Source organism: Diadema antillarum, unplaced genomic scaffold (genome assembly GCF_040938485.1).
Source record: "Diadema antillarum isolate AM-2024a unplaced genomic scaffold, OU_Dant_1.0 seq00000140_RagTag, whole genome shotgun sequence".
NCBI classification, from domain to species: Eukaryota; Metazoa; Echinodermata; class Echinoidea; order Diadematoida; family Diadematidae; genus Diadema; species Diadema antillarum.
This window is the reverse complement of record NW_027271217.1, coordinates 15,193-34,677: the sequence shown is the minus strand read 5'-3', so window position 1 is coordinate 34,677 and position 19,485 is coordinate 15,193. Positions and strand designations below refer to the sequence as shown.

Below are 19,485 nucleotides of genomic sequence, written 5' to 3'. Positions count from 1 at the left end.
GTGTGAAGTATTCCATTGGTACTTATTCATTAAGCCATAAACCCACGTCATTGATATGGTTAGTGCTAAACATCAATGAGAATGTCTAAATATCGATGTTACTTACATGTAGTGTCATACCACTTTTGTGTTTTGTCACACCAGGTTTGCCCAGTTCTTCCACTCCCCGCTCTTCAACCAGGACTCCCAAGACAGGGAGGTCAATGCGGTGGACTCAGAGAATGACAAGAACCTCAAAGCGGACTCGTGGCGGCTGTTCCAGCTTGAAAAGTCCACGGTCATTCCGACACACCCTTACAGCAAGTTTAACACAGGTGGGTCATGCAGCATACATTTGTACAGCCAAGATAAGCATGCCAGACTATTAAACTGGAAAATGAACATACTGACTGTTTGTATTAAAGGACAAGTTCACCTTCATAAACATAAGGATTGAGAGAATGTAGCAATATTAGTAGAACACATCATTGAAAGTTTGAGGAAAATCAGACAATCCGTTCAAAAGTTATGAATTTTTGAATTTTTTTTGCAGTACCCGCTGGATGAGAAGACTACTGCAGTGTATGAATAACTTAGATGTCACATGCGTACAACAATATTAGGAAAATATAAAGAGAATTTCACAAAATTCCATCTTTTGAAAAAAGTACACATTCCCCTGACTCGTTACCGATAAATGTTATGGGTAATATTATTCCCCCTGCCTTTAGAAAGAGGCAAGTCAATTGCTCTTTTATTATGCGAAAAAGTGAAAATATGTTGAATTTTCTTTTATATTTTCTTTATACTGTTGTACGCATATGACTCACAAGCTGCAGTAGTCTCCTTATCCAGCGGTTCCAACACAAAAATTTAAAAAATTCATAACTTCTGCACCGACTGTCCAATTTTCCTCAAACTTTCACTGATGTGTTCTACTAATATTGTTGCATTTTCTCAATCCTTATGTTTATGAAGGTGAACTTGTCCTTTAAGTTTACAGGGACCTTTAACCTTTTCATAATGGCATTACAAGCCTTAGTTTCAAAACGGCATAAATACCATAGATACATCTATATAAATTGTAAGTTATGCTTAACAAAAAACATTTTACAGAAACATGTACCAGTAAGTTATGCTCAGTTTAGGTGAATGTGCATTCCAATGTCTTTTGTTAAAAGTATTGATTAGTAATTATGCAATGATGGACAAATGATGTCATCTGCAGTATCTCAATTTGAAAGCATGTTTGTTTGTTTTTTCTGAGTAATCAGAAGAAAAAAACAGGAAAACTATGATGAAACTAAATACATATGGCTCATATCCATTTGGCCAGATAAGTGATGTTGAGGGATACAGTGTAAATTAACACAAGTCAACATGCATTTGCATTGCATAGTGTAGGTCCTTGAAGTAGGAAGACAGGTATTAGCTATGCTTTAGACCATAATCAGGATTTTGAAAAGATTTGTATTGACCAATCAGTGGAAGAGGCATTAGATAAGGATGTTATCACTTCTTGCATTTACATTGTATGGTGACATACACCTATTATTGCTCTTTTGTATAAAAACAAACGACAACCAAAAACCCACTTGTGAAACTTTAAGATTGTTATTACTTTATGCTTGATGTTTGTGTCAATTTGTCATGGCATGTCAACCATTCTAGTCACAAAAGTTGTCCTGAAAATGGAGAGGTGTTTTGCTGAAGTACTTTCAATAACTGCCACTATCTTCCTTGCAGGAAACAAAGAGACACTCGTGACCATCCCACAGACAAAGAACATCGATGTGCGTGAACAGCTGCTCAAGTTCCACGACGACTTCTACTCTTCAAACATCATGGGACTGGCCCTGCTTGGCAGAGGTGAGGCCAAACATTGGTGTTTAGGAAATACCTTCACAGATAAGCGAGAGACACATGGGGAAGAAAAACTGTTTTGATTGATACAGTGCACTGCTGTTATGACACATGCAGTTTCAACTAAATTCTTGTTACAATGAAGTTAAAATTCAGGTCCCAGAGTTATCATCTATATATATCTAAAGATATATCTTAAGATATAACTGAAGAAAACAGCCGGTCCGAGGACATGGTTATAACAGGAGTTGCCTGTATATGCATTGATCATCAGCGATCTGAAGAGTAACATGTCACCCCTTATGAGGCAACGTTTTAACAGTTTTTCAATTTGTGTTTTGTTGAGGCAAATGCAATATTCATCTAATAGAGATTTTTTTTTTTTTAAGATATTCTTTAGTTTCACCTGGAAGTTTTTAATACAGTGGTGGAAAAAATTTTGAAGCAAAGGAGGGCAGCAGTAATAGAGCATATTATTTCTTGAGGGTATTCAGGGGAATGGGAAGAGTTAGCAGGTGTTGGCTAATCATTTCTGTTCTAGACATTTGCTTTTATTGATTTGCAGTATGACACCAAATTTTGCACAGGCTGATATGATATGATCTATATCGAGACCCAGATCTTACAGTGCAGAGAGACTTTTCCACAGCACTCTTGACTTTTTTGTGGTGATTCATGCCCATTCAGATGCTGCCAGCTATAAATACATAGCAGCAGCAGCAGCATGGTAGCCATGCATGAACAGCGAAGGCAGGCTAGAAGTCATTGCATTTTTTTAGGCCACTTCAGGACACATACTGAATAACATTGTAGCTACATTTCTAGGACAATCTATGTAACACTATCTTTACCAGTGTTATGCCACTTCATTTCAGTAGCTACATTTCTAGCACAATCTATATATTACACTAGCTTTACTGGTGTTTTTCCACTTCATGTCAATAGCTACATTTCTAGCACAATCTATATTACACTAGCTTTACCGGTGTTTTTCCACTTCATGTCAATAGCTACATTTCCAGCACAATCTATATTACACTACCGGTGTTATGCCACTTAATATCAATAGCTACATTTCTAGCACAATTTATATTACACTAGGTTTACCAGTGTTAGACCACTTCGTGTCAATAGCTACACTTCTAACACAGTGTATATCACACTTACATGTACTAGCTTTGCCGGTGATATGCCACTTTATGTCGTCTATACTGATCATCTCTCTTCCAGAAAGTCTTGATGAACTGACATCCACAGTCACAGAGCTGTTTGCAAATGTGGAAAACAAGGATGTCAAGGTACCAGAGTGGCAGCAACATCCCTATGGAGAGGAGCAGCTTCAGGTGACTATAACAAATGCCAAGTCCTTGTTGGACACTTTTTTTGTGTGTGTATAATTCTCCAGTTGTGTGCAGTGTATGTCCTAATCATTCACTTTGCAAGCAGTCAGTACATTTGTTGAGATATCCTTGATTTTTACTTTTTACATGGACTTTGGAATGTTTTTGATAATAGACCAAATGAATGTAGGCCACGAAATCAGAAATGAAATAGGGTTGCAAGGTTCTGAACACACTTTTCAGAGATTGTGACAAATAATGTGTAACAGTGGAAATGTTTTAGAGCAGCATTGTCTGATAGTAATCAAAGTTACCATCAGATGAAGTCTTACATTTTTAATCCGAAGTGCTACATAAGTGTTTAGATTATAAATCATTAATGCCAAGTTGCCAGCCATTATTGCCTGATCGGGCCACCAAAAAAATAACCTTTTCGGAAATTTGGTGGCCTAACATCAATTTATAATGGCCCTGGACCACTGTTATTGTCAAGTGCTGTCATAAGTATAAGAATAATCATGTAGGATGTGTGAATTATTTTTGCTTTGAATATGATGGCTCCATAAGAATGGTCACAAGATATTACTTACCCTCCCAACGAAGCAAAAACAAAAACAAAAAACACTAAGCACACAAGCCAAGAAATGTGCAGTCAGATAGACAAACAAACAACATTTACAACTTATGCTTTAGAAAGCCAAAACCAAACCAAATTCTTTGAAGGTGTTTATTTTGTTGTTTGTTTGTTTTTCAGGAATTTGAACAGCAAACAAAAATCTTTGAAATTCTTCCATCGAGATGTTTTCATTGCAACTGATTAACAAATTGCGATGTAGGGCAATTTGTCAATCAGTTGCAAACAAAAATCTGTTGTGGATTTGTCTCTATTGTATGTCATTTGCATCCAGACTTAATAAGTATCATACCAGCTCCTGTCCCATGCAGTGCTGTGTGACAGCAGTATGTAGAATGTGCGTACAAGCTGGTGTTATGTCTTTTTATTATTATCTTTATACTTTACATCATGCTTCCTCTGTGTCTACAGGTCAGATTCGATGTTGTTCCCGTCAAAGATCTGAGGCAGCTCAATGTCAGTTTTCCCATTCCTGACCTCAGTGAGCATTACAAGTCAAAGGTGAGTTTAAATAGCGTAGACCCCCAATCTCATGTCGTCTCTATCATGCATATGTCTGCTGCTTGCAATTAGGTTTTACCATGCATACACCTATTTTGCTCTTAAATCAATGATCATTATTTCTATTCAGTAACATTTTCTTCGTTTTTCTTTCCCGCGCATGACCTGCTGACTCGCAGGTCAATTGTAATTGCATGTCAACACATCTTTGACCTTCGTTTCTATTCATTCCTGGGCAAATGGAATGTTAGGTGTGCTGAGCTTCTGGTGGAAAATGGATGGGTCATTTATTGAACATCTCATGCAGAAAAGTCCACCTGATAGCACACTGCATCATCATACTATATCTCACCATACTACAGTTACCTGCATTCATTGTTAAAATGCCAAGGAGATTGGAAATCATAGCCAAATAAGGTGGGTTTTTTTTTTTGCCACTTTGTGTATAGACTACAAAGACTTGTCAGCGATGCATCAATGAATAGAGATGATGAGTGTGATGTAAACAAGAGAAGACAGCCTTTATTATCATCAGCAACTCTGCACTTGCTTGACCTTGACATTTTAAAAACCAAGGCTTCAAAAATTTGGATAACCTTGCCTTCCTTATGAAAATTGTGAGATCAGTGGTAGTAGAAACATGCTGTCATATCTCGTGGGTCTCTCTTTTATGCAGCCGGCCCATTATCTGGGCCACCTTGTCGGGCATGAAGGCCCTGGGAGCCTCCTGTCAGAGCTGAAGGCCCGGGGATGGGTCAACACACTCTGTGGAGGAGAGAAGGATGGTGCCAAGGGATTTGCCTTCTTCATCATCAATGTGGACCTGAGTGAGGAGGGCCTAGGTGAGTTGACTTTGTGAGGGAGGCGTGGTCTAGAGATTTACTGCATGGAGAGACTGGGTCTGTGAGGGGAGCTTGAATGAGTTAAGGTTTTTGTTGGGTCTAGTGATGGGTGACAAAATAAGATTGTGTCTTTGGGGAGAGCTGGGGAGAGAGATTTAAAGTTTTGATGGGGACAAGAGATTGAGAGCTTAGATGAGTTGAGGATGGGGTGGGGCCTAGAAAGAGAATATATGGTTAGACTATCTCTGAGGAGAACGTGGATGAGTTAAAGCTTGGATGGGGTGAAGAGATTGATGACATGATGAGATTGTTATTCAAATTCATGAATTTCTTCCATCGAGATGTTTTTCATTGCAACTGATTGACAAATTGCCCTACATCGACGTAAATAAGCACTGAATTGATCAGTGTTTTAGTAGTAGCCATGATAAAAAATCATGGGCGTACATACTCGAGCAGGATTCGAACCTACGACCTCCTGATCATCGCTCGAGTATGTACGCCCATGATTTTTATCATGGCTACTACTAAAACACTGATTAATTCAATGCTTATTTACGTCGATGTAGGGCAATTTGTCAATCAGTTGCAATGAAAAACATCTCGACGGAAGAAATTCGTGAATTTGAATAACAGGGCAGTACCCGCTGCATGCTGTATAAGGTTTAGAACCAACACTTGCTTTTGGGCGAAAGCTCGGTGGTCTAGTGGAGATGACGCCTGTTCGGTGATCAGGAGGTCGTAGGTTCGAATCCTGCTCGAGTATGTACGCCCATGATTTTTTATCATGGCTACTACTAGAACACTGATCAATTCAGTGCTTATTTACGTCGATGTAGGGCAATTTGTCAATCAGTTGCAATGATGAGATTGTGTTTGTGATAAGAGCTCAGATGAGATGAGGCTTGGATGGGATCATATAAAGCTGAATGATATGGTGAAAGTGTGTCTGTGAGGAGAGGTTGGATGAGTTGAGGGCAAGGTGGGGTAAAGAGATTTATATTTAGCTTTAGATTTGGGACGCCAACTCTTAAGGCCACCACAGACTTATACGACTTTTGGTCACATGACTAACCGACTGTGGATCTGAAATAAACAAGCATATTTATTCTGAGGCTAGTGTGATTTATTTCAGATCTAAAGTCGGTCAGTCTTGTGACCAAAAGTCGTAAAGTGTGTGATGGCCTTCAGACGATGCAGCCTCCCAGGTTGGACAATGGAAACTGCTGTCTCGCAGATATGCAGAATATCATTTTTTTATGCCCAATTAGCGTCGTCCTTGCATTTGCGTCACAGATCTATAGTTTGCTATGGTAACAGTTATGAAGACCTTGGTGAGTTTAACGGGGAGGCATGCCTTGGAGGGTAGTGACTCTGTGAGATTATCAGCAGCAGAATGAGGAAATAACTTTTCATGTCTCACATCTCACACATTGTTTTGTCACCAAAGATATTACATTTTCAGTTGAATGTTCCATTGTGTTGCATCGTCTCTGTAGTGTAAGCACCATAATTCTTCATAGAGTTTGCATGTAAATGTATATTTAAAACAGGTCAACTTATAGAAATGCATAATTGAGATACATGTATTGGTAAGGAAACAGAGAAAAGTTTGTTTTGATGCAAAAAGCTGACTTGATACACTTTTTGACAAAGTAAAGACTGTGTGATGTCTTATATTGTGTATAGCAGTATAATTGACTTGACCACAACACTTATTCCTTCTGTTTGGGGTTTGGGGTGAACACAAAGGGTTTACTAATAACAGTAACCATACTTGTAAATAGGGAGACATCTCCACTTCATTCATAACTACACAAACATGGAAAAGGAGGCTAAACTATGAAGATTTGACATACACATTGTATTGTGTCTACTCACATTTCTCATGTTCTCTGGATGTTTCAGACCACGTAGATGACATCATCACCCACATGTTCCAGTACCTGAACATGCTGAGGAAGGAGGGACCACAGAGGTGGGTCCACGAAGAATGCCGAGACCTGGACGCCATGAGGTTCAGGTTCAAGGACAAGGAGAGACCGGCAGGATACGTCACAAAGATTGCTCACCTTTTGCATGTGAGGCTCTTCCTTCGATACCTACTCATGATACAGTTTGGTCTCCAAATGCACAAACACTTTATATAGGCGTGAATTGAGCATAGCTTGCAAATGGATGCATCAGAGTGCATTTGTTATTTGATGTCTGTTGGAGTACCAGTGTCACCAGCATGTGCACAATAAAAGTTACATAATCCATGGACAAGATTTAAGTCTTTAAGTTATGTTCTTACAGGGGGGGAGGGATTGACCTGATACGAACTATAAGTCTCCCTAAAGTTAGGACAGCACCATGTGATCCTAACTAGTGCCAGTATTAATATTACCAGTGATATTCACATTTGGTGCAGGAGTACCCGATGGAGGAGGTCCTCAGTGCTCCTTACCTGATGCCCGACTTCAGACCTGACCTCATCAACATGGTCCTCCACAAACTCACTCCAGAAAACATAAGGTGAGAGTGACTATCATCAGTGTACGAAAGCGGCCCCACTTCAATCAACTTCTTTTTCCTTGCCGTTTGTAGAGACTGAGAATGAAACCCAACTGCTGTCCATCTATCCATTTTCATATTTCTACTCACTTTCTATTTGAAAACATATTTGAATGATTCCTGAAATTCTTGTGTCTAGATGTTTTTCATTGCAACTGATTGCCAAATTGCCCTACATCGACATAAATAAGCACTGACTTGATCAGTGTTTAATTCAGTGCTCATTTATGTTGATCTAGAGCAATTTGTCAATCAGTTTGTGAATGAGTTTCTCAAATATTCATAAAGGGCAACACCAATCATTACATGAGGTCTAAGAATCAAACTAGCTGTGTAAGAAGATAGAGTACATTTGGAAAATAATGGTACTTTTAGTGTCCAGTGGACACTGCCGTCTCATATCCAGCTGAAATCACACAGATAAAGTGCAGGAGACTGAAGTACTGATACAAGAATAAAATGGTATTAGCATCACTGTGCCTGTCATGCTGCCTGGTTTGTTTCCATTTCAGAGTAGCAGTTGTATCGAAGTCATTTGAGGGACAGACAGAAAACACAGAGAAATGGTATCAGACACAGTACAACGTTAGGGGAATTGAACCAGCCGTCATTCAGGTAAGGAGATACATGCCTTGGTGAAGAGAAAAACCCAGAAAAACAAACTAGCACACAGACAGGATTGGTACGAAATGGCATAATAAGTGTCAAAGTCATTGAAGCTGTTCAAATTCAGGTCTTATGTGTCATCACTTCTGAAATTTATCAGGTTGACAAGTATGTATTAAAGCATTGACTGCCTTCTGTGTTGATTCTCATATGTGTTTACGCCTGTATGTTTTGTTTTTGTTTGTTTGTTTTTTACACTGTCGCAAATCATAATCAGATTGTAAATCGCCCAACAAACAAACAAAAACTGCTAAAGACAGTGTTCCAGAGTGCTCAAACAATTATGCCTCATAGGGTACACACTTCATTAGTATAGTGAAATGAATTATGGTATTCAGTTTAGTCACTGAAATGTACAGAAATGGCTTTGTATACATATCAAGATGATGTCATTTTGGCATTACCAGTGTTTACTAGCCATGCATGTAGTGATTGTTTAGCACTTCAATAACTTTTAGACAAGAGTTATGGTTGAAGGCTTTCTTTTCACCCACGATAATTCTTCAAAGAAAGTGATATCACTGTCACAGGAGAATGATTTAAGTTTCTGCAGTACATCTGTGAGGGGATGTATCAGAAAGTGATTACCCTCTTCATATTTGTTAATTTCAGAGATGTGGACTTTGCACTTTGAAAATAAAAGAATTGTAACTGCAGCTTCATGTACGTGTCTGATTTGTGTGTAATCATAGTAGTCCATAGATATGACGCAGTTAATGGATAATGAATGAGAGTTTCCTGCTTGCCTCTGTTCTTGTAAGGGTAATTATTTTCTCTGTTGCTTTGATGTATAATTTTTGTTAATGTTGCCATTGCCTTGTTATGCAGAGGTGGAAAGATGCCGGTCTAAATGAGAAGTTCGGCCTGCCACCGAGGAACGAATTCATTCCCACAAACTTTGATGTTGCGCCAAAGGATGCAGACGGTGGCCCCATTCCCACCAGCATTCGGACGACACCGCTGAGCAAGCTCTGGTTCAAACAGGATGATACGTTCCTCCTGCCCAAGGCATGCATGCTTTTAGAAATGACCAGGTCAGTCTTTTTTTTTTTTTTTAGTTGACTTGGCATGGCATGCTCCTGCTATGGTTCTTACTATCATCATAATCATATTTATACCCCCGCCAAACAAAGTTTGAAGGGGGTATATACATACGTAGGAATCAGCGGACGGTCGGGTGGTCGGTCGGGCGGTCGGGCGGTCGGTCCGTTGCAAATCTTGCGTCGCGAACTACTTCCTCAGTTTTCAACCGATTCCCATAAAACTTGGCACAGATGTGTGCCTTGGGTTGTAGATGTGCAAGACGTATTTTTTGACAGTACCCAAAAGTACGTTGCCATGGTAACGGCATATTATGGGCAAAAATGGGTACAAATCTTGCGTCGCGAACTCCTCCCACAGTTTTTGATCAATTTTTATGAAATTAGGTACAGATGTTCATCTGAATATGTTAATGTGCAAGACACATATTTCCGCAGTGGCAAAAAGTGCGTTGCCATGGTAACGGCATGTTATTGATAAAATATAGGGCAAAATGCTTAATGGCAAAACTGCTTCATCAGTGTTCTTCCAATTCTCATGGAATTCATATTGAATGTTTGTCTTAGGATATAGGTCAGCATGAGACATTTCTTGACAGTGACAAAAAGTATGTTGCCATGGTAACAGCTCACATGTTATGAGCCAAAATGATGGAAAATTTTATGTTGCAAACTACTTCCTCAGTTTTTGCCCAATTTCCATGAAACTTGGTACAGATGTGTGCCTTTGGTTGTAGATGTGCAAGACGCATTTTTCGACAGTACCCGAAAGTACGTTGCCATGGTAACGGCATATTAATGGCAGAAGATCAAGGAAAGATCTTGCGGATTTAACTACTTCCTCAGTTTTTTGACCAAAGCTTATGAAATGTTGTTTTGACCAAAGCTTATGAAATGTTGTTTGGCGGGGGTATAACCAGTCGCTGTAGCGACATTTCTAGTTATTGTTGTTGCGACAATTATTATGGTGATTGTTGTTCTTCATTACTATTCAAATGTTATTTATTATTACTCCCTCCGCCCACCCCCTCCTTGATAAAGGCATGGTAGAAAAAAAAAAAAAAGTCATCAAATTTTGAAAGATACATTGATTTTCAAAAAGCTATTTGGGAAAGACTTGCATATTAGAATTTACTTTTGTTCTGAAGTTGGGTTCATATATGTGCATTCTCCTTCAAGCCAATTGTTTTGGGAATACTTTTGTAATAGCTAGGAGACAAGCTCACGATGTGCAGGAATTGTCTGAAGGTCTTGTGAGAAAAAAGCCTGATAACCCAATCTACAACTGCTACACATGCAATCGTGATGAAAATTGCAAGCAGATTGGATTGTGCTTGCATGTGTGTTTAGTCATGAATATAAAAGAGTATCTGACATGCCATTCCTGACCTGAGCCCTATGTTAAAATCTATGACTGTTCCAGCCCTTTGGCCTACATGGACCCACTCCACTGCAACATGACGGCCATTTTCTGCATTCTCCTCCGGGACGCCCTGAACGAGTACGCCTACGCTGCCGAGATCGCAGGCATCAGTTACTCAATAGACAGCACGATATATGGCTTGGAGGTGAGCCTCACTGCCTATCAGTAAAGTCACATTTGTACCAAACACAATGCCACCAGCAGCCTTTGGGAGAAAGGATTTGAAAGTATAGCATACCAAGTTATTATAGCAATTCCTGGGCATATACATAGTAGTTTCCTTTATTTCTCATGAAATAGGTACAAATTATTACTGGCTAACTATGTTATAGAGATTGTATAGTTTTGGATCAGATGAGGATTCAGATTTTATCTTTTTGTGATATAATGAGAAACCTCTTCATAAGATATTACAGAGCATACAATTCTAAGAGGAATTCAAACTTTATCTGATGGGAAAATTGGTTTTGAAATGGCTGACATATCCAAAAACAAAGTAAAACAAAGTGGCCGTAATAAAAGGTGGGTCACACTTTTGATTAGGACTTCTTTGTTTTTGGATATCCTGGACATTTCAAAACAAGTTTTCATTATAATGAAATTCCGCTTTCAAATGTATGTGCTTTAATATTTCATATTTTTATTAAGAGGTTTTTAAGTATTTCACAAAAAGTTGGAACCCTGAAGCTTTATATCAACCAACATTATATCATCCCTTTTAAAGGTATTTATAATGTTTCTAATTTCATCTCTTCACCATATCATAGAGACAACATAAAGTGACTTTATGTACACTAGATAAGCTGCACTGATACAAAAAGTCCAGTGAATTGAAGTAATCAGTATGACTGTCATGAATGGAATGAAGATACATTGTATAATGTATGGCGTTAGAAACACTAGCGCATAGATTCTGAATGATGCAGCAAATGGCATGTATACTCTCATGGACCTTTTGCTCTTCTGCTATTTCCCTACATCACTTCTTTTAAGCACTCTAAACAGTTGTGATAAATAAGTATGGCACATAGGTGAATGAAGCATTTATTTTTGTTTTCTTACATGCTTTTTTTTTCAGACCAATTAGCTTGTATTTATTGGTAATCATTTATGGGAAGACAGATTATCGCATGGTATTTTCATCACACAAAATGAAATGAGTCAATCCTGCCCCAGTGGCCGCATGTCTATAGCAGCCACCTGTCAATAATAGCCCCTTTTCTTTGTCCCCCTTGGTTTGCCGCTACAGACAGGTTTGACTGTATATTGAATGGTTTTGAAAGAAAACCATATTGCATGGTTACAAGTATATTATGTCTACGGAGAGCTCTTGCACAACCTGAATCGAACAGCAGCATGTGATGAAATGTGTTTGTTGGCTGACCGAAAAGTGATTTTTTTTTTCCCCCTGCAGGTCGGTGTGAGCGGCTACAGCGACAAGATGTCTCTCCTGCTGCAGAGGATATTTGAGAAAATGACGACATTTGTCATCGATGAGAAGCGGTTTGATGTCATCAGGGAGACGGTAAGATGAAGTCTGAATGCTGTAGACTACCATTCATGCTGTAACAAACAATTGCAGGGTAATTAGAAGCAGTTCAGTGTCATTAGGGAAAGAGTATAGATAAAGTCTGAATGCTGTAGACTACCATTCATCCTGTCATAAAAATTTCCAGCATGATGAGAAGGGGTTCAATGTCATAATGGAGAAAGTATCAAAGATAAAGTGTAAATGCTGTGTACTACCAATCATATTGTAATGAAGATTCGCACCCTGAATGTTCAAAAAGTTCTCAACACCTGCAGGGTTTATCATGAAGATGATCTAGAGTAATTCAAGAGGCGATACAGTGCCGCCAAAGTTAAGTCATGCAGTTGCAGTCAGCAAATTGTATTTCTTTAATTATATTTCATAAAGTGAGGCACCATCAAAAAGGTGCCACCAGTAATAACAGTTTGATTTCGTCTGTGACAGTATATATGTATTATTTTGCAATCATCTTCATGCCAAATATCAAAGACCTCCAAGATTTTGTTGCTATTTTGTCGATGAGACCATGGCACTTGACCTTTGCACTAGCTGTTAGATAGTTACGCACCTTCACTTTTTTTGTGTGTGAAGATGCTTGAATGTTATTGAAGAGCAGATCATGTTTGAATTTGTTTTCCCTTTGCCCTCAGTACTCGCGAATGCTGAACAATTTCCACGCTGAGCAGCCCCATCGGCATGCTGTGTACTACACCTCTATCTTAATGGCTGAGTATGCCTGGACCAAGGCAGAGATGGCACAGTGCATGGATGGTAAGAAGGAAATGTGGAGGCTTTTTTTTTTTTCCTTTATACACCGAATGAGAGAAACCATTTGTGCAAAAAGTGAAAAAGAATGTATTATTTTCCACAGTGAACCTCAGTACCATATAGATGAATAGACATTGCTGAGCTGGTCCATTGGTTTACCACTCAATGTCATTGAAAATGTACATTGAAAGTGCTTAAAGGGACTGTACAGTACTGGTTGAGGTGGGGATTCATGTTTTGAACATTCTTAGGTGAGATAGTGAGAAACATCTCATGAAATATGAAAGAGCATGTAATTTCAAAAAGGATTCAACGTTTATTTGATGAAAATTGGGGTGTTCAAATGGCTGAGATATCCAAAAAAGTGATAATAATAAAAGGCGACATGCCCCACCGTTATTAGGATCTCTTTGTTTCACCTTGTTTTTGGATATCTCAGCCATTTCAAAACCGATTTTCATCAAATAAACTTTTGATACCCCTTAGAATTGCATGATCTTTGACATCTCATAGAGTGCTTTCTGAATATCTCGCAAAACGTTAAAAGCAAAATTCTCACCTCGACCAGAACTGTACATACCCTTTAAGATGTTTCAACCAATGCTGAGTTTGGATCTGTAACATTGTAGTTTAGCACACACACACACACAAAAACATACAAAAAAGTAATTTACTTTTACAAATCTATAGTCAAGGAAATGTAAAAAAAAAAAAAAAAAAAATAGGTATTTGGAACTGTCTTGAAAGTGTTGACGTACAGTTTCCACTAAATTCCTGTTCTATCATTGATTATTTGAGGGAATGGTCATGGGAGATTATAATATTTTACGATTTTGTTTTTCTATTGCAGTTTTCAAAATCCAGTATAATTGGTGACAAAATATTTCATCTATTGTAGATTCCTTAGTATCTATGTAAAACTTGGCTTCTGTGAAGAGATTTTTGGAGTGATTTAATTTTTGTTAGTTTGTTGCCGAATAAGAAAGTTGTGTCCACATCCCTGTGCACACACACGCACAGATCTAAACACTAGATTCTCTTCCAATGTTGCCACATTCACAGAGGTAACCACTGAGAGGATGCAGAGCTACATCCCCCAGCTTCTCTCCAAGATCCACATCGAGGCCCTCTTCCATGGCAACATGACCCAGGAGATGGCGTCATCCAGCATGGAGACCCTTGAAGGCATCCTCAAGGCCAACACCGGGAGCAGGCCCCTACTCCCCGGCCAGCTGAAGAGGCACCGGGAGATACAGCTGCCGGATGGTGAGGTTCCGTTCATGAACGTTGGAATGCCCAGTCACAGTCTTATGGCTGAAAGTTGTGAATCTAAGTTATTAGGCTGTATTGTTTAACATACAAAATTACTTGGCCATTATGCAAAATTAATAGTGAATGGTCATGAGTGCAGTGGTAAAAGATTTTGCCCAAAGTGAAGGATAAGGCACTCTATTCAATGAGGCACCTCATTGAATAGAGCGCCTCATCCGTCCCCTTTCACTTCATGAAAAAAAAAGGTGGATATAACTAGCATGTGAATCACAATATATAGAATATAGTATGTCCAGTCCATGGTCCAGGTGTAGAAAATGTTTGAATTAGTGGCAAGATTTCCTACATACAATTATGATTATTAGTCAGTCTGCAAATATCGCTGCGATAGGATGTATGTGAAATTACTCAAGAACTTTGTGATACGTTGTCTGTAATCTCGTGCTGGTGATGATATTGATGACAATGAATATGATAATAGTAATAATGATAATGATTATATGAGATTTGAGAAGAAAGAATGGTCCAATTGAAATAGAATATAGTGTATTGCTGGGAAAGGGGCTCTAAAGAGTATTTTGACTATTTTGGTCCGTACTGAACCCAGATCCTTTAATCATATTTCCGAAAATCTGCAGGATGCTACTATACCTACCACCGCAATAATGAAGTGCACAACAGCTCTGGAATTGAGATCTACTACCAGACTGACATCCAAGCGACCAAAAATAACATGCTACTTGAGCTCTTCTGCCAGATCGTCAGTGAGCCCTGCTTCAACATGCTGCGGACAAAGGAACAACTAGGTATGTCTCTTGCTCCCGATTTTGAGACATTATCAATAAGCAGTGTCTTGTCTGTATAAGTTCTTGATGTAAAGTCACAAGAAAGTGAATCTCTGCTTCTGCTTGTGTTATTGATATGGACCTATATTGGGTGTTTTTTTTTCCCCGTTATGATCGATTTGATTATCTTTAAGTTGAAAATTACATAAAGTAGGGAGATGTAAGGAGAATATATTTTTTTTCCAATTTTTTCTTTCATTCATTTCTTGAAATGACCTCACTGGAATGGTCAAACCCTCGTAAGGAAGCATCTACTATTTGAATCTACTCTTCTAAGACAGTCGTGGAAGTGATTACATTCTGCACAGAAATGTATTTGAATTGTTTCATTTTGAAATAGCAAGCATAGTAACAATGAACTAAACTGCACTGATATCTCTAAGGCTACCTGGTGTTCAGTGGTGTGAGGCGGTCCAACGGGGTGCAGGGTCTTCGGTTTATCATCCAGTCTGAGAGAGCTCCGGCCTACCTGGACTCCAGGATAGAGGCTTTCCTTGCCAGCATGGAGGTGAGGCTTTAGAAAGTTGTCGTAACCACCCCCATTATGAAAGCAAGTTTGGATGTAAATGTTCAACAATACTGTGGACTGTGGAAAATGTTTTCCCCAAGCAGTCATGGATATTGCATGACCACACTGGTAGAAAAGGACAGATGGAAAAGATCAGTAAAAATCTGAAAGTTTCAGCAGGTCCTGCAAGTGAGAGGACATCACGAGCTATAGGTATATAATGATATAATGAGGTCGGGACCAAGCAGTTTCCTCCTTATAGCTGATATCTCATATCAGTAGACCTGAAAAAAAAAGCATAATGTAAAGACACCAATTTGTACGTGTGGGACCATGGATCTCGTTATAGCAGTTATTTCGTAGCAGCCAGTCTCGCTATAAGAGTAGCATTTTACATTGACTGGTATGGAAGGAAAGTTGGGACCACTAATGTTTTAATGATAACCAATATCTCATTATAGCAGTATTTGTTATATTGAGTTTCCCCTGTACTTTGATATGCCAGAGTTATGTATTGGTCCTGCTGCATTCAAAAGGGATCTTGAACTATGAGTCATTTTGATCACATTGTTGCTTGCATGATATTTCTGATTTATAGTATTTATGCATGGCTCGACACTAACTTTTTTGTTTGGTGGCCCGATGGGGCCACCAAAATCCTAAATTTCAAATTTTGGGTGGCCCGAGAAAAAAATTTGGTGTCCCGAAAAAAACAATAAAAAACATTAAAAGTCCTTTGTTTTAACCCTAACCAGGCCGGGCTTTTTTGGGTGTTCTGTGGCCAAGGAGGGGTTGATTCAACCCCCCCCCCCCCCTGAGATCTCGGCCGTCGATCGCGCAATCGCCATGAAATTTGGCACGTGCATTACCTGTGGTGTAATCTAGCAAGCTATACATAAAGAAATGGAAATTTTCGTCATAATAATTAATTATGCTAATATATGCATAAAATCATACATTTTGCTCTAAATCAGAAATTAAAGCTCCTAGAATCCTAATTTTTGGTGAAAACATTCTTTGTAGCATTCCTAACAATGTACTTGAGAAAAAAATTTGGTATCAAAATCAATTTCTTATGTATTTCTTTGTTTTTTCGACCTTTTGTTTCATCATTTTTTTTTCGCAAAATTTATGACAGAACCTATTTCAAGCATAATTATGCTAAAATTAATTAGTTTCAGCCTAAAAAAGTGAAAATAATCATATCTTTACGAATAAGAAGAGAAAACTCCATTTGCATAGACTTTATACACAAAATCACGTTTTTGAGCCATTTTTGGTCTGACAGGCATGTATAAAACGTTATGCAGCGTCGTAATGGTATACGCGATTTTCACGAAAATGGTGTCAAAAGATGCGCGAGACTTGAAAGTAAAAAGTCAGCGAACGGCGCGGTCAAAAAATTTCGCGCGGCGGAGTAGTCGCGAAAAATGTCGAGGGGGGGGGTTGATTCAACCCCCCCCCTGGCCTTTTTAGGGTTAATGAGTCAAATATTTAAGTTTTATGATAGTAAGAATTAGAAGTTGGACATATCTACTCATAGATAAACTTCAACAAACTTGCAACACTCACTCTCAGGCACTCATTCAGTCCTTTTCATCCATCCTTTAAACAAATTTAACTGCTAATGTCCGGCGCAAAAAGTTATGAATTTATTGACATACTTTTCAAAAAATTTTGGTGGCCCGAGGCGGGCCACCAAATTTTCCCTTTTTTGAAATTTGGTGGCCCGACTTTCATTTTTGGTGGCCCCGGGCCACCCTTAGTATCGAGCCTGATTTATGGAATGTGTGAAAGCCTCTTTATAAAGCACTGAAGCACAAGTTTGTGGTCACTGGTAGTTTACAGTATAATATGCAAAAACAATTTTGTCTGTCCCATTAGTCTTACCTGGAGGAGATGTCAGAGGAGGCGTACCAGAAGCATGTGACCGCACTGGCGGTCAAGCGGTCAGAGAAACCAAAACAGCTGAGGGAGGAGGCCTTCAGACACTGGACAGAGGTGACCAGTAAGCAGTACAACTTTGAGAGAGGTGAGAAAAGCGATGCAAGATAGCTTTCTTTGAAGTGTGCAAAGAATATGCACCAAATCTAATGATGTCCTTGTTTTTAATTTTGGAATAATCATGAGGACAAAAAAAAAAAAAAATCCATAGTACCCATTTTTTTTTAGCTGATACTAGAAATCCATTTGTAATGAGGTCACTCTCCTTAAGGCACTATGAGGGAAAATTAGCAGTCTCAGAATACAGTCAACCTTGCTTGAGTTGGCCTCACATAAGTCCAATAATTGCCTAAGTTGAAGGTCTTTTCAAGTCCTCTTCTCTTTATGTTCTGTTGATTTTTAATCCCTCATATGTAAGTCAAGTTTTCTCTTAATTAAGTGAAAGCTATTTCTTCAGTCCATAAAGATTCGACTTGGGCAAGGTTGACTGTATATCCAAGCCGGGCGACCTTCCCACTTCATGGTATCCCAATGCTACCGTGTCTTTCTTACTATTCTCGTATTCTCCAGAGACTCCAACTCTCCCGTTTTCGACGGGAGATCTCCAGCCGAAAGCCCATTTTTGCAAAATCTCCCGTTCTCCCGCTTGAGATTTAATTTCTCCCGCCCTGACTCTGTGTCTCCTGTTAGACAGGATTTCTTACTTATTACCATTGTAAGTTGAAAAATAAGCCTTAGATAGCACGAGAGAGCATCTACAACCTGAGAGCTTGGACCCAGGCCACAGAGGACTTCGCGCACATCAAATTGGAGTCTCCCGTTTGCTAGGGGTTTCAGGCGGGAGAATCTCCAGATCAGAAGGTGCTTGGGGTTGGAATCTCTTATTCTCAATTATGAAGTGTTATATCATTCTTGCAGTGGAGACTGAAGTGTCCTTCCTGAAGTCCATCACCAAGGATGACCTCCTGACCTTCTACCGCACCCTGCTGGGCGTGTCGGCGCCACGGAGACACAAACTGGCCGTCTACGTCTACCCGCCCGCCCCAGAGGGCGTGCCGCAGGATGCCGATGGAGTGAACGTCCCTGCGAGGGGCAATGAGGCGGACCAGCCAGACGCTGCCACCAAGGACAAGATGGACCTCGCAGAAGCGCCCCAGCTTCCAGAGGTGGGTTCGAGTCTTTCACGCTTTCTTGAGTCTCTATTTTTTTGTGGTTCCTTGATGTCTACGATTAATTTTTCATTTCTACTCCACTCACAAAAAAAAATAGCATGACATTAAATGTTACTAGTTGTTGATAAAAAGTACCATCCTTCCAAATACATGAGAAGTAAACAAAAAGCAACCTGATTTAAAACATTTTTTTAAAGAAATAAGCTAGGATGCCAATACAGTCTTCTAAAGAGCCAAGTTTGAAGCTCTCCGAAAGCTTTCAGTATCTTTCTCTGTTATGAGCAGAATCTTTGTCAGTCACAGCTGCCAACAAAGTGCTTCCTTGTGCAGAAAACATTATCCTATTAAAAATCTATGGTAATTATGCCATAAATAGCCCCAAAAGGAAAAGGATACTATATGGACTGGATGTGCTAAAGGATCTTTTGCCCTGTTACTACCACTGAAGTAAACAATGTGCAAGAATTATTAGAATGTGGAATATGAAAGGCCTCTGAAATTCTTGTCGATGATTTGGTCGCTGGGGTGGCAAGACCTTGTATCTTAAATTCTAGTGAAATGATTTCAGATCAATGGTCAGATAATCAGGTATTAAGTGATG

General features: G+C 39.2%; 1 protein-coding gene across 1 annotated transcript in view; it reads left to right on the top strand.

Moving 5' to 3' along the window:
- LOC139727665 (insulin-degrading enzyme-like) overlaps positions 1 to 19,485 on the top strand; it is a 29,654-nt gene that overhangs the window by 6,923 nt on the left and 3,246 nt on the right. Inside the window, exons 6-22 of the mRNA XM_071638644.1 lie at positions 145 to 314; positions 1,726 to 1,848; positions 3,073 to 3,185; positions 4,228 to 4,317; positions 4,994 to 5,159; positions 7,068 to 7,240; positions 7,573 to 7,676; positions 8,228 to 8,330; positions 9,210 to 9,415; positions 10,845 to 10,989; positions 12,259 to 12,369; positions 13,026 to 13,146; positions 14,206 to 14,409; positions 15,054 to 15,221; positions 15,644 to 15,768; positions 17,653 to 17,800; positions 18,631 to 18,878. Coding sequence (XP_071494745.1) covers positions 145 to 314; positions 1,726 to 1,848; positions 3,073 to 3,185; positions 4,228 to 4,317; positions 4,994 to 5,159; positions 7,068 to 7,240; positions 7,573 to 7,676; positions 8,228 to 8,330; positions 9,210 to 9,415; positions 10,845 to 10,989; positions 12,259 to 12,369; positions 13,026 to 13,146; positions 14,206 to 14,409; positions 15,054 to 15,221; positions 15,644 to 15,768; positions 17,653 to 17,800; positions 18,631 to 18,878 — 2,518 coding nt within the window. The remainder of the gene's footprint in view (positions 1 to 144; positions 315 to 1,725; positions 1,849 to 3,072; positions 3,186 to 4,227; positions 4,318 to 4,993; positions 5,160 to 7,067; positions 7,241 to 7,572; positions 7,677 to 8,227; positions 8,331 to 9,209; positions 9,416 to 10,844; positions 10,990 to 12,258; positions 12,370 to 13,025; positions 13,147 to 14,205; positions 14,410 to 15,053; positions 15,222 to 15,643; positions 15,769 to 17,652; positions 17,801 to 18,630; positions 18,879 to 19,485) is intronic.